Source organism: Podarcis muralis, chromosome 4 (genome assembly GCF_964188315.1).
Source record: "Podarcis muralis chromosome 4, rPodMur119.hap1.1, whole genome shotgun sequence".
Taxonomy (NCBI): domain Eukaryota; kingdom Metazoa; phylum Chordata; class Lepidosauria; order Squamata; family Lacertidae; genus Podarcis; species Podarcis muralis.
In genome coordinates this window covers 10524125-10538846 of record NC_135658.1, presented here as the reverse complement: position 1 = coordinate 10538846, position 14722 = coordinate 10524125, and the positions used below count along the sequence as shown (strand labels likewise).

The 14722-nt window shown below is 46.4% G+C and overlaps 1 protein-coding gene across 1 annotated transcript in view; it reads right to left on the bottom strand.

Annotated features, from left to right (window-relative positions):
- CAPN5 (calpain 5) overlaps positions 1 to 14722 on the bottom strand; it is an 85833-nt gene that overhangs the window by 10702 nt on the left and 60409 nt on the right. The window contains exons 4-7 of the mRNA XM_028725898.2: positions 5618 to 5826; positions 3881 to 4073; positions 3050 to 3243; positions 742 to 819 (exon numbers count right to left, since the gene is read on the bottom strand). Coding sequence (XP_028581731.1) covers positions 742 to 819; positions 3050 to 3243; positions 3881 to 4073; positions 5618 to 5826 — 674 coding nt within the window. The remainder of the gene's footprint in view (positions 1 to 741; positions 820 to 3049; positions 3244 to 3880; positions 4074 to 5617; positions 5827 to 14722) is intronic.

The following is a 14722-nucleotide window of genomic DNA, read 5'->3' as shown; positions in this document are numbered from 1 at the left end:
TGACCTAGTCCAGCACTCTAACCACTGCTCCGCGCTGTCCTTTTTTGTGAGACAGGGAAACCTCCCTCTATCCACTTTCTCGACAATGTACATCATTTCTGTACAGTTCCATCACATCTCCCTTTAATCATCCTTCCCCCTCAACACCTAAACTAAAAAGCCCCGACTTTTTAACTTCTTAACTTTTTAAGAATGGAGTGGAAGTAATTCGAAGATTATATGTCAAAATATTGTTCTAAAAACGACATGCTAAAAGGCTTAGAATAAAAAAATGTAAGCAATAACAAAACCAATAAAGAAAGAAGGAAAAATCAGAATTTAACAAAAATAATTTATTATAGAATGCAAGGAAAAAAGGTAGAAAGAGATATAAAGAAGTTGAATTGCTGTGGAGGAAAGTAGAGGGTTGGTGGTGGGATTTATAATTAAGTGTATAATTATGTAGCTGTTGTGATTTAGATATTATATTTTATGTGAGGGAATCATTGGGGATTTTGGTTATTATGTATATATGTTAAGTTTCAATAAAGACCTTTGAAAAAGGAATTAAAAAATTAAAAAGCCATTTCCATTCCCCGTTTCTGCGCCAATCCCAGATCAAAACCCAGCACTCCCGTAACAAACTTAAATCTGGAATTGGCAGCTTTTGTACTGAGGAAAAGACCCAATAGTTGCACTGGGCTATGGAGGGAGAGATAAAGAATTACCTGCTTTTGCTTCATATGCACAACGTTAACTCACCAAAATTCCCCATCGTCTTGGACAGTCATTCCCAGTTTCTCTCTCTCGCTATTGCTGACTTTCTGCCATTCCTCCGAGCTGCGGGAACGACAGGAGGATGCATGAGGGGAAACACAAAAATCATATTAATTGTGGTTACATGATACATCTTTAGGCACCAGGCGAAAATGTTTCCCGTCATAATTAAATGGGCACAAGATGTAGGTCACAACATTATGATGGAAGATTGGGAAAAATTATGGAAAACTGATTTAAAATTTACAGATTGCTCCCTATTGAAGGAGAATTACATGAAGATGATGTACAGACGGTACACAACACCAGCGCAGTTAGGGAAAATGTACAAAACTAGTTCAAATATATGTTGGAAGTGTAAGGAAAAGGAGGGGACATTTTATCATATGTGGTGGGATTATAAAGTAATTAACAAAATTTTGGGAAATGATATACAACGAACTGAAGAAAATGTTCCATTTAACATTTGTTAAAAAACCTGAAGCATTTTTATGAGGTATTGTAGGGAAAGATCTGCCAAAAAAGCTGAAAAACATCATGTATGCGACAACGGCCGCGAGAGTTCTGGTAGCACAAGGATGGAAGACTGAAGAAACCCCAACTAAAGAATCATGGCAAGAAAATTTGATGGACTATGCAGAACTGGCAAAACTGACATACAAGCTACGGGACAAGGATAACTGTGACTTTAGAGATGAATGGGAACCCTTTACAAAGTATTTGAAGACGCAACAAAGTGAACTGGACTCCTTGGCAGGTTTTGAATAAACATTCACAAACTTTTTATTGATAATAATCAGCTAAATAGTTTGAGGATATGTACAACTGTGTAACATGCAGAAAACAGCATTCTTAGAGAAATCAAAGACTGGAACTGAGGGAAGTCGGAGGGTGGGTGGGTTTTGTGTGGGGGGGAGGAAAAATGGGGGGGGGGGAGAATAAGGATGATATGTTTCTGGATAATATGTTCTGTTTTAATTTTGAATAAAAAAGTTATTAAAAAGGAAAAGAAAAGAAAATGTTTCTCGTCAACCAGCCCTGTGGCTGATTAACATTCATTGTCCTTTTTCCTTTTAAATTTTTTTTACCAACAACCAAAACACAAACAGTGAAAACAAACAGTGAAACCCCCCAGGCGGCCGATACATTGAGTATACATAATCAATAATAACATATTCAAATCAACCACATGTACAATTCTATATACCTTAACACTCCTCCCTCCACAAGGTTTATTTAACTTTCAACATTTTAATTGCCCCAAATTGTTCAAGCCTGCCCAAATAATTCAGTATCTTCTCAAACCAATCCTCCTCCTTCTCACTGACCTTAAACCCTTTCATCTTATGTATCTTCACAGTTAGATATTCTAAGATTATAATATTTTTCCATTTTTCCCTCCGTTGGTTCACGCCTAGCTCTTCTGCATTTTTCCAATTACTCGCTATAACTTGTCTGGCTGCAATTACCATCAATTTTAACATTCATTGTCCTTTTAAATGTTTTTTTTGGGGGGGAGTATGGGGTTTGGTTTGGTTTTTGTTATGCATTTGGCCTTTTTATTTGGTGCATTTCTGCAGTGAACTGCCCTAAGATCTTCGGATGAAGGGCAATACACAAATTTAAGTATGTAAGTAGCTATGGGTTGTTTTTCTCATACATATTACTGCATTTTTCCGTGTATAAGACCATATTCCCCCCCCCCCCCCAATTTTTTAAGTTTAAAATTGGGGGTTGTCTTATACACGGAATGTTGCAATGAAATATATAAATAAATTTATTTCTTAATTTTGGGCTCAAAAAATAGGGGGCGTCTTATACATGGGCGTTGTCTTATACACAGAAAAACACGGTATTTTTTTATCGACTTCAAGGAAACAATGCCTGGGGGGCGGTAGGCGTGGAACCAGCTTATATCTACAATATTTATACAATCTGTCTGAGGAACAATGAAGTTGGGGTCTGGGAGACACCAGCAGTCCACAACATGCTTCCAGGGGGTCAGTGAGACCACAATTAAAAATATAATATGATGGGATGCCCCCCCCCTCTCTCTCTCTCTCTCTCTCTCCTTCCACACAGCAAAGTAAATGCCAGGGAGGAAAAAAAACAGCCCAGCATCTTTTCTTCCCTGACAGGCTAGTCTTCTATGTGCGGGGAGGTCAGTTTTTATTTTATTTTTTGTACGGAAGGACCATCTGAACTGGTTTGTCCTATCAGTAGGAACGTGGCCAAAGCTTTTTAGACAAGGTGGCCCCCGTTTCTAGTGGGCTTTCCCCCCAGATATACTCACGTGTCACTCCAGGGTCCGTTCCATTCTTTCTCCCCCCATGGGTTTCTCAGCCTGATCATATCGAGCTTTTCGGACTTGAAGTAGGACAGCAGGCCGTGGCCCAGGCGGACTCTCCTCACGTCCGTCACGGCGTAAGCGTGCCCTTTGACCAGGCCGCAGTCCAGCCGGGCCTCCATGTCAGCGGCGGAGGTGGCCTTGCCGAGGGGACAAAGGAAGCACAAGAATTAAACAGTGCACTTGGAAACATCCTGTGAGCCTCCACTCAAGGCTCGGCAACGAATTATTTCAGCAAGCATCTCAGCGCCAAGGCATCAGAATAAGTGAGGCAGAAGAACAGGGCCTGATCAGTGGTGGCACCAAAAACAGAATGCTCTTCTTCAAAGGGGAATAAATAGCATTCTGCCTTCTGGTGCCTGTTAAAGACTTCACCAGTCCCCTGCCTCTAATATATTTAAAGGGTGCTTTTGGTTGGTGGTTTTTACATTTTTTTTACTTTCGCAACACGCTACTACCAGACTTTTAGAAGACATCTGAAGGCAGCCCTGTTTAGGGAAGCTTTTAATGTTTAATAGGATATTGTATCCAATTAATCTCAGGGTTGCGGATTCAAGTCCCAGGTTGGGTGGAATATTCCTGCATTGCAGGGGGTTGGACTAGATGACCGCTGTGGTCCCATCCAACTCTACAATTCTGTGGTTCTGTGGACACCAATGCTTATGGGTTAAGCAAGGCTTACATCTTGCGCCAGATTCTTGGGAACCGCTTAAGATTCAGGAGACGGTCAGGCCCACCCTCCTGCGGTTACGCCAACAAGAACTGCCGGCTCCTTACTTTTATGGAACAGCTGATGAGACCGCCCCGGTTGTAGACCTTCAACACCCGCTCAAATAGGACGTTGCGTTTGGCTTCGTCGTTCGCATAGCCGCCTTCCAGCAGGTCGATGGGTTCGGAGACGCCGCCGGTGAAGTCCACCAAAGCGTCAGCCGTGTTGCCTCCGTCTAGGGCCTCGTAGCAACCCGAGAGTCTACGCAGTGGGGAAGAGGAGCATACTGGTGACTGGAAGCGGCCGCCGGGACCACATAACACCAGTTCTGAGAGATTTGCATTGGCTCCCAGTATGTTTCTGAGCACAATTCAAAGTGTTGGTGCTGACCTTCAAAGCCCTCTGAACAGCCTTGGCCCAGTAGACCTGAAGGAGCATCTCCACCCCCATCAATCAGCCCAGACACTGAGGTCCAGCGCCGAGGGCCTTCTGGCAGTTCCCTCATTGCGAGAAGTAATGTTACAGGGAACCAGACAGAGGGCCTTCTCGGTAGTGGCGCCTGCCCTGTGGAACGCCCTCCCAGCAGATGTCAAGGCAATAAACAACTATTTTCTTTCAAAAGACAACTGAAGGCAGCCCTCTTTAGGGAAGTTTTTAATGTCTAATGCTGTATTGTTTTTATACTTTGTTGGAAGCCGCTCAGGGTGGCTGGGGGAAACCCAGCCAGATGGGCGGGGTATAAATAATAAATTATTATTATTATATATAAGAACAAAGATTATGCCCTCCTGTTTGTGGAGTGGCATGGCGTAACCAGGGGTCTGCAAGCCTTTTCAGCAGGGGGCCGGTCCACTGTCCCTCAGACCTTGTGGGGGGCCGGACTATATTTTGGAAAAAAATATATGAAGGAATTCCTATGCCCCAGAAATAACCCAGAGATGCATTTTAAATAAAAGGACACATTCTACTCATGCAAAAACACGCTGCTTCCCGGACCGTCGGCCGCATCTGGCCTTAGTTTGCTTACCCATGGCGTAAGCTCAAGACTATGCCACATAAAGGTAAAAGTTAAAGGACCCCTGGATGGTTAAAGGTAAAGGTACCCCTGCCCCTGGGGACGCGGGTGGCGCTGTGGGTTAAAGCCTCAGCGCCTAGGACTTGCCGATCGAAAGGTTGGCGGTTCGAATCCCCGCGGTGGGGTGTGCTCCCGTCGTTCGGTCCCAGCGCCTGCCAACCTAGCAGTTCGAAAGCACCCCCGGGTGCAAGTAGATAAATAGGGACCGCTTACTAGCGGGAAGGTAAACGGCGTTTCCGTGTGCTGCGCTGGCTCGCCAGATGCAGCTTTGTCACGCTGGCCACGTGACCCGGAAGTGTCTGCGGACAGCGCTGGCCCCCGGCCTATAGAGTGAGATGGCAAGACTGGCCCGTACGGGCAGGGGTACCTTTACCTTTACCTTACTACCCCTGCCCGTACGGGCCAGTCTTGACAGACTCTAGGGTTGTGCGCCCATCTCACTCAAGAGGCCGAGGGCCAGCGCTGTCCGGAGACACTTCCAGGTCACGTGGCCAGCGTGACAAAGCTGCATCTGGCGAGCCAGCGCAGCACACGGAAACGCCGTTTACCTTCCCGCCAGTAAGCGGTCCCTATTTATCTACTTGCACCCGGGCAGCAGCCCCCCGGGACTTCAGGTAGGCGTCATTTCCCTAGCCGGAAAGCTTCGTGATGGGTGATTGGGGATTTCAACCCTGGTCTTCCAGGCTGTAGCCCAGCTACTCTAACCACTAGTCCACGCTGCCGCACTCACTTAGCGTAGGCCTTTTCCACCAGCGCGCACCACAGCTCGTTCTTGGAGTTGGAGTGGCAGTAGATGAGCTGGTTGTGCAGCGTGGGCAGGCGGTCGTCAATAACCACGTCCACCCAGTCGCCAAACCGCCAGAACTGGAAGTGGAAGATGCCGGCATAGTTCTCCGGCTTCTCAGCCGACCACTCTTGCTCCTTCCAGTCTGGGATGACCTGCATCGGGGAGAAGGAAAGAGACATGTTAGGTACCTACGGAGTTGGGCAGAGTTTGCCATCATTTTTTTAAGAATTAAAGTGTATTACATCACTAGAGTGGGGTCAATTTAACTGAAGGAGCGTCTCCACCGCCATCGTTCTGCCTGGACACTAAGGTCCAGTGCCGAGGGCCTTCTGGCGGTTCCCTCGCTGTGGGAAGCCAAGTTACAGGGAACCAGGCAGAGGGCCTTCTCGGTGGTGGCACCCGCCCTGTGTAACACCCTCCGGCCAGGTGTCAAAGAGAAAAACAACTACCAGACTTTTAGAAGGCATCTGAAGGCACCCCTGTTTTGTTGTTGTTTAGTTGTTTAGTCGTGTCCGACTCTTCGTGACCCCCTGGACCAGAGCACGTCAGGCACTCTTGTTTTCCACTGCCTCCCACAGTTTGGTCAAACTCATATTGGTAGCTTCGAGAACACTGTCCAACCATCTCGTCCTTTGTCGTCCCCTTCTCCTTGTGCCCTCCATCTTTCCCAACATCAGGGTCTTTTCCAGGGAGTCTTCTCTTCTCATGAGGTGGCCAAAGTCTTGGAGCCTCAGCTTCAGGATCTGTCCTTCCAGTGAGCACTCAGGGCTGATTTCCTTCAGAATGGATCGGTTTGATCTTCTTGCAGTCCATAGGACTCTCAAGAGTCTCCTCCAGCACCATAATTCAAAAGCATCAATTCTTCGGTGATCTGCCTTCTTTATGGTCCAGCTCTTACTTCCATACATCACTACTGGGAAAACCATGGCTTTAACTATACGGACCTTTGTTGGCAAGGTGATGTCTCTGCTTTTTAAGATGCTGTCTAGGTTTGTCATTGCTTTTCTCCCAAGAAGCAGGCGTCTTTTATTTTCGTGACTGCTGTCACCCCTGTTTAGGGAAGCTTTTAATGTTTGACGGACTATTGTATTTTAATATATTGTTGGAAGCTGCCCAGAGTGGCTTGGGAAACCCAGCCAGATGGGCAGGGTATGTATGTATGTATGTATGTATGTATGTATGTATAAATAAATAATAACAATAATTATAATAATTAGTTGTTTATTGCATTAACACTCTGCCTTCTTCTCTGAAGATACTGAGGTGGCAGATGTTGTTCTTCCTCCTCCTCACTTAATTCCCCGCAACAACAACCCTTCGAGGTAGGTTAGGCTGAGAGGCAGCGTGACTGGCGCATGGTGTCTGAGTGGAGATTTGAACCCCGGCCTCCCAGGTCCTAATCCAACCCTCTAACCCAGGCATAGGCAAACTCGGCCCTCCAGATGTTTTGGGACTACAACTCCCATCATCCATAGCTAACAGGACCAGCGGTCAGGGACGATGGGAGTTGTAGTCCCAAAACATCTGGAGGACAGTGTTTGCCTAGGCCTGCTCTAACCACTACACCACATGTGCTCCCTAAGTTACAAGGGCAAGAGGGAATTCTATTGGTATGCTGCGGCTTCCAGAAAAAATCCCATTAATGGGACCTGGAACCTTGCACACAGAAGGCGGTTAATATAGAATGTGTGAGGGAATGTGGAATATTTTGGAATATTTATCACATAAATTTACTAATTCTGTTTTTCAGATTAAAATTTTACAATCACATATCCAACTTACAACATTAAAAACAAGATTCTGAAGAATCTCCTGGACTTCCATCCTCCCCTTTGTGGGTCCTATTATTAATCATTTCCTCCTGCATCTTTTATAACAATCCAAATCTTTTACCTCTCCATTGTGTCCAAAATTCACCATTAAGGGGGTATAGCTCGGTGGGAGAGCATTTGACTGCAAAATTCACCATTAAACTACAAGTGTTATTCCAATCCTACTAACGATTTTAACTGTTTACAATGGTTTTTAAGATAAGTTATAAAATTTTCCCCATTCCTTATTAAAATGCTGGTCTTCCTGAGTTCTGATTCTTCCGGCCATTTTAGCCATTTTGGCATAATCCATCAACTTGATCTGCCTGCCAACCTAGCAGTTCGAAAGCACTCCCGGGTGCAAGAAGATAAATAGGGACCGCTTACCAGCGGGAAGGTAAACGGCGTTTCCGTGTGCGGCTCTGGCTCGCCAGAGCAGCGATGTCACGCTGGCCACGTGACCCGGAAGTGTCTGCGGACAGCGCTGGCCCCCGGCCTCTTAAGTGAGATGGGCACACAACCCCAGAGTCTGGCAAGACTGGCCCGTACAGGCAGGGGTACCTTTATCTTTATTCCAATGTGCAATATTTAAGGGAGCATTCTTCCTTGCCCAGTAGCCTGCGAGCAAATCGTCTTCTACGTTAATCCTATCGATCGATTGCCAGTGTTTCTTTCACATGATGTACTTACTTTCTGCCTGCAGGTGGCTCCAGAAAGCCCCATTTGGAGGCTGCCTGGCAAAGGATACAATTCTTAGGGAACATCTTAAAAACAATGGAGAACCGTGATAACATGAGTGCTCCTTCTCAGCGTACTCCATTCCATCCCCACCATCAGCCGGCATTCTGTAGACATTGAACACACCAAGCCTTTACTGTTTTTCCTAAAGATTTGTGTTTCCGTGTTCCTGCAAATATTGGGATTTGCTGATGCTGCTACAGAAGCATTGATATTCAATGATACAATATGATAATCTTTATTGTCGTTGTCCCATGCAGAACAACGAAATTGAAAAAAATCTACATCAGACATTCAAAAACCAACAAGCCTGCTATCCCAGCTGTCCCAGCCTGGTTAAAAACTCTGAAACCCCATAATTAAATACAATATACTGCCATAGAGACTACCTTACACTGCGTTTAAAACCAAAATCGCATTTGGATAGAAACTGTTTCTCAGGCGGCTAATCCTAGTTTTAATAACCCTGTACCCTGAATGTCAGAAATAAAAGGAGGGGGTAAGTATATCTGTTTCTAAGAAGTATTTGGCTTCTCTTTAATAATGATTATGATGAAGACGACGACGATAATAATAATAATAATAATAATAATAATAATAATAATAATAATAATAATTTATACCCCGCCCATCTGTCTGGGTTTCTCCAGCCACTCTGGGTGGCTCCCAACAGAATATTAAAAACACAATTAAACATCAAACATTAAAAGCTTCCCTAAACAGGGCTGCCTTCAGATGCCTTCAGACGCTCCTTCAGGTATACTGGACCGAGGCCGTTTAGGGCTTTCAAGGTCAGCACCAACACTTTGAATTGTGCTCGGAAACATACTGAGAGCCAATGTAGGTCTTTCGGTACCGGTGTTATATGGTCTCCGCAGCCACTCCTAGTCACCAGTCTAGCTGCTGCATTCTGGATTAGTTGTAGTTTCCGTGTCACCTTCAAAGGTAGCCCCACGGAGAGTGCATTGCAGTAGTCCAAGCAAGAGATAACTAGAGCATGCACCACTCTGGCGAGATTGTCCGTGGGCAGGGAGGGTCTTAACCTGCCAGGTGGAGCTGATAAGCAGCTGCCCTGGACACAGAATTAACCTGTGCCTCCATGGACAGCTGTGAGTCCAGAATGACTCCCAGGCTGAGCACCTGGTCCTTCAGGGGCACAGTAACCCCATTCAGGACCAGGGAGTTCTCCACACCCGCCCACCATATTGGACCATAAACTTCATGGACCACCTTAAGCCTGCCTTATCCAATCAGATCATAGAATTGTAGGGTTTGAAGGGGCCCCAAAGGATTCCAAGCAGAGGTTGGGTGGCCATCTGTCATGGATGCTTTAGCTGAGATTCTGGAATTGCAGGGGTTGGGCTAGATGACCCTCAAGACCCCTTCCAACTCTACGATTCCACTATTCTATGATTCTATACCACCATCATCTGAGGTGCAGCTGGTCAGATTTAGTGAATAGGCTTTGCCTGTTGCTGCAGCTGCATGATGGAATTCCAAACCCCAGGGAATCCACTGGATCCCTTGCTCCAGGAAAGCATTTCACTGTAGGTCGGAGACCTTTTACGTTTCTCAGGAACTGATCTCGCTGGCTTCTTTTTTGTGACACATTTAATCTCTTCCACCTGCCATGCTCGGCTTGTTAACTTGGTCTCTCTTTCTAGCACGGTCAATTTTGCATTTTTTTTGCAAGATGCCTTCGGCTCGCGGAAGACATTGCATTGCGGGGGGGGGGGGGGGGGGGACAACCAAGCAGTACTGAAATTGAAATACTTCATTGTCACTTGTACAACTTGTATACAGTGAGATTACACGAGCACCCCCCACTCAGCTTTCTTACTCTTAATTCCCCTCTTTACTGACACACACACTAAACCCAAAAGTCAGTTGCCCTGTTGTTATCTTTTCATTCAGCAGCCTAACAGCCCACGGATAGAAGCTGTTCTTTACCCTGTTGGGGCGACTAATCATGCTTCTGTATCTTCTGCCCGAGGGGAGGAGATCAAGAAAGTGCCGGCCAGGGTGTGAATCATCCCTGAGAATTTTCCTCACTCTCCTGAGGCAACGTTCTTCTGCTGTTTCATCCAGCGGATTCACGGGACAGCCCATAATATCTTGTGCTGTATTCACCACCCTCTGTCAGCTGATGTCAAACTAGCGTACCACACCGTGATGCATTATGAAAGGACATTTCTATTGTGGACTGGTAGAAGGAGATCATCAAATGTTGATTGACATCGTTCTTCCGCAATACTCTGAGGAGATGGAGTCTCTGTTGGGCTTTCTTAACCACCTGGGCTGTATTTATTTTCCAAGTAAGGTCTTCACTAAGGGATGCGGGTGCCGCTGTGGGTTAAACCACAGAGCCTAGGACTTGCCGATCAGAAGGTCGGCAGTTCGAATCCCCGAGATGGGGTGAGCTCCTGTTGCTCGGTCCCAGCTCCTGCCCACCTAGCAGTTCGAAAGCACGTCAAAGTGCAAGTAGATAAATAGGTACCGCTCTGGCAGGAAGGTAAATGGTGTTTCCGTGCGCTGCTCTGGTTCGCCAGAAGCGGCTTAGTCATGCTGGCCACATGACCCGGAAGCTGTACACCAGCTCCCTCGGCCAATAAAGCGAGATGAGTGCTGCAACCCCAGAGTCGGTCATGGCTGGACCTAATGGTCAGGGGTCCCTTTACCTTTACCTTTAAGGTCTTCACTGAGATAAACTCCTAGGAATTTAAAGGAAGAGACTCTCTTCACACAGCCCTCCCCGATGTATAGCGGGGCTAGTTCTCCTCTCTTCCTCCGAAAGTCCAACACCATTTCCTTTGTCTTGCTGATATTAAGGTGCAAGTTGTTCCCTAGGCACCATGGAGATATTTTTTGGACCTCCCCTCTATACGCTGATTCATCTCCACCAGTTATTGAACCCAATATGGTGGTGTCATCTGCAAACTTAATAATTGCAGTAGACGGGTCAGATGGTACACAATTGTATGTATACAATGAATGGAGGTAGGGACTTAGCACACATCCCTATTGTGTGGCCCTTGGAAAATGTTCCAGGCATATTCTCTGACTAACGCTGGAACTGCTATGGGGGTCAGGCCAAAGGAACCAACAGATTCCAGCCAGAAGGGCAAAGATCAATAAATTCTGGCTGCATTGCACCAAGGAAGGTTACTGCAGAAATCGACAACTTTGTTGGGATCTGTCAAGACTTTTATTGTAAGAATCTTGGCCACATCAAGAATGAAGTACCCAAGTTTCCTTGTTTTCCTCTTCCCTCCTCATTCTTTTTCCCTTTTGTGTCGTACCTTTTTTTTAGATTGTGAGCCTGAGGGGTAGTGATGGTCTTGTTTGATATTGGACTGTGAGTCACTTCAAGAACCCAAGTTTTATTGTTTCCCTCTTTCTTCCTCATTCATTTACCCCTTTTTGTTAGATTGTATGCCTGAGTGGCATGGGACGCGGGTGGCGCTGTGGGTTAAACCACAGAGCCTAGGACTGGCCGATCAGAAGGTCGGCAGTTCGAATCCCTGCGACGGGGTGATCTCCCATTGCTCGGTCCCTGCTCCTGCCAACCTAGCAGTTCGAAAGCACGTCAAAGTGCAAGTAGATAAATAGGTACCACTCTGGCGGGAAGGTAAATGGCATTTCCGTGCGCTGCTCTGGTTCGCCAGAAGTGGCTTAGTCATGCTGGCCACATGACCCGGAAGCTGTATGCCGGCTCCCTCGGCCAATAGAGATGAGCGCTGCAACCCCAGAGTTGGTCACGACTGGACCTAACGGTCAGGGGTCCCTTTACCTTTACCTATGCCTGAGTGGCAGAGATGGCCTTGCTTGTTACTGAACTGCAAATGGCTCCAAGAATCTTTTTCGGCCAAAGGGCAGGGTAAAAACGCTTTTCTTGGCAGCGCCAGATGTACTAGGAATGACTGGCTGAAAGATTCCCAGCCCTCTCTCAGGAAGATCTAGATAAAAGCAAATGTGGAATCGCTAATAGCTTCTTGTGGTCAGAGAAAGGGGGCAAATGCATTGTAAACGTAACCCCTGAAAGGTCCATTAGTCCATTAGCTACTCATGCATTGTAAATACTGATGAAATATGCCCCACTCAATGCCAGAGAGAGGCATACGGAGAAGAAATCTGTTTAATAGTGATGCTGATATCTGCCTCCAAGAGCCATATATTAATAAAGGGGAAGAAAGATGCAGGGCATAGGGGGGAGTGTCAATTTAAAACAGAGCTCTGCACTCTTCTAACCATTCGCTAAATGCAAAAATAATTGAGCTGTGTGTCAAAGGACAGCCTTAGCATGGTGAAATGGAGCAAATCGCTAAAAAAAAAAATCAGCGGGAAGGTAAACGGCGATTCCGTGCGCTGCTCTGGTTCGCCAGAAGCTGCTTAGTCATGCTGGCCACATGACCCGGAAAAACTGTCTGCGGACAAACGCTAGCTCCCTCGGCCAGTAAAGCGAAATGAGCGCTGCAACCCCAGAGTCATTTGCGACTGGTCTTAACGATCAGGGGTCCTTTACCTTTTTTATATACAGTGGTACCTCGGGTTTTCGAGGTTACCAGCATGAGTTTGACCAAACTGCGGGAAGTAGTGGAGGACAGAGGTGCCTGGCATGCTCTGGTCCATGGGGTCACAAAGAGTCGGACACAACTAAACGACTAAACAACAACAACAACAACAACAAAACCTCGGGTTAGAGACACTTCCGGTTACAGATGCTTCGGGTTACAGACTCCGCTAACCCAGAAATAGTACCTTGGGTTAAGAACTTTGCTTCAGGATGAGAACAGAAATCACGCAGCAGCGGTGCAGCAGCAGCAGGAGGCCCCATTAGCTAAAGTGGTGCTTCGGGTTAAGAACAGTTTCAGGTTAAGAACGGACCTCCGGAACGAATTAAGTTCTTAACCCGAGGTACCACTGTATAGGGTGCCTACATTCTGCATGGACTGTTATGTGCAAATGGCTTGAGATACCTTTTAGGTCCATAAATTACCATCTAGCATATATTCAACACAAAAAAGAGCAACATTTTGTTGTTGACAAAGGGAAGCTGGGCATATAAAGGGCCCTGTTACCTTCAGTAGCTGAGGGCCTCGTCAAACCTAAATCCGGACCTGCCTGATGGGATGCCCCACAGACAATGGGGCAGATCTGCCTTCCGTTCCTCCAGAGAGAACGGCTAGAATGGAAGGGCAGTGTTCTGTTAAGAAACTTCCCAGCGGCAAAAGTTGATTGACAGGGGAAGAGACCGGTGCTTGGAAGGTTGTGGTCGGGTCTTTGCTACCCAAGGTTTAAGCAGAGGCTGCACAGGACATCTTTCATGGATGAACAGCAGCCTCGAGTGAATCTCCTCCCTTCCCGCTCTACGATATACTAAGAAAACCTATACAGTGGTACCTCGGGTTACATACGCTTCAGGTTACAGACTCCGCTAACCCAGAAATAGTACCTCGGGTTAAGAACTTTGCTTCAGGATGAGAACAGAAATCGTGCTGCAGTGGCGTGGCAGCAGCGGGAGGCCCCATTAGCTGAAGTGGTGCTTCAGGTTAAGAACAGTTTCAGGTTAAGTATGGACCTCCGGAACGAATTAAGTACGTAACCAGAGGTACCACTGTAGTTGTTATAGCTACGGTTGTTTTTCAACCACAGCACAATTCCGGTGTCGTTTTTAAATGCAAAGGCAGCACTCCGATATTCTGAAACGAACAAGGGACAGTCAAAAGAGGACCTCACCCTTAAAATAAAAAAAGATCACGAGCTGGAAATTGCGTTCCAAATAATAATATATATATATATTTATCTTTTATTACAATGTTTTTTTTACACAAAAAGGTTATTCTGAAGGAAGCTTTGAGAGTACAGGCTGCTACATTGCAGATGGGAGCATTTAAATGCCGTTATACCAAGAAAATGCAATTGCCATAGTTGTGTCATTTGAGGCAGGATTGTGACCCCGAGGCAAACCACCTTCTGATGAACCCTCAGCACAGAAGTTAGCGGAGCCAAGCTTCACGGCGCATTTCCTTTCCAATTATTTCCCCAAAGGGCTAATTGTTTCTCAAGCAAGCAAACAATGGCCAGCCGAAGACTGCGGAACTTTTCAAGGCACCCAGAACCGCCCGGTTCACGAACGCCATTACGTATAAAGCGATCTGGAAGCTCACAGAGACGCTGGACGCCGCCGAGAAATTGAAATCGGCAGCCGAGCTGCAGAAAAGTCATAGATCTAGAAGGGCCCACACTCTGCAAAGGGAGGTGCAGAGCTAATGGCCTGGCTCCCCCAAAAATCCACCGCACCAGAAAAGGAATAATATAGATCCAGGTGCACATATTGCAGTCGCATCTCGTGGCACCACAAGGTGCCCAAGGACGTGGTGCTACGGAAGCCCACTCAGGACAACTTTTGCACACACACAAAAAGCAAGGAGAAAGTTTTAAGCTCCTCCCACTGGCCTTGGAAGACTCCGCCCCTAGGGGCTTTGCAAACAAACAAACA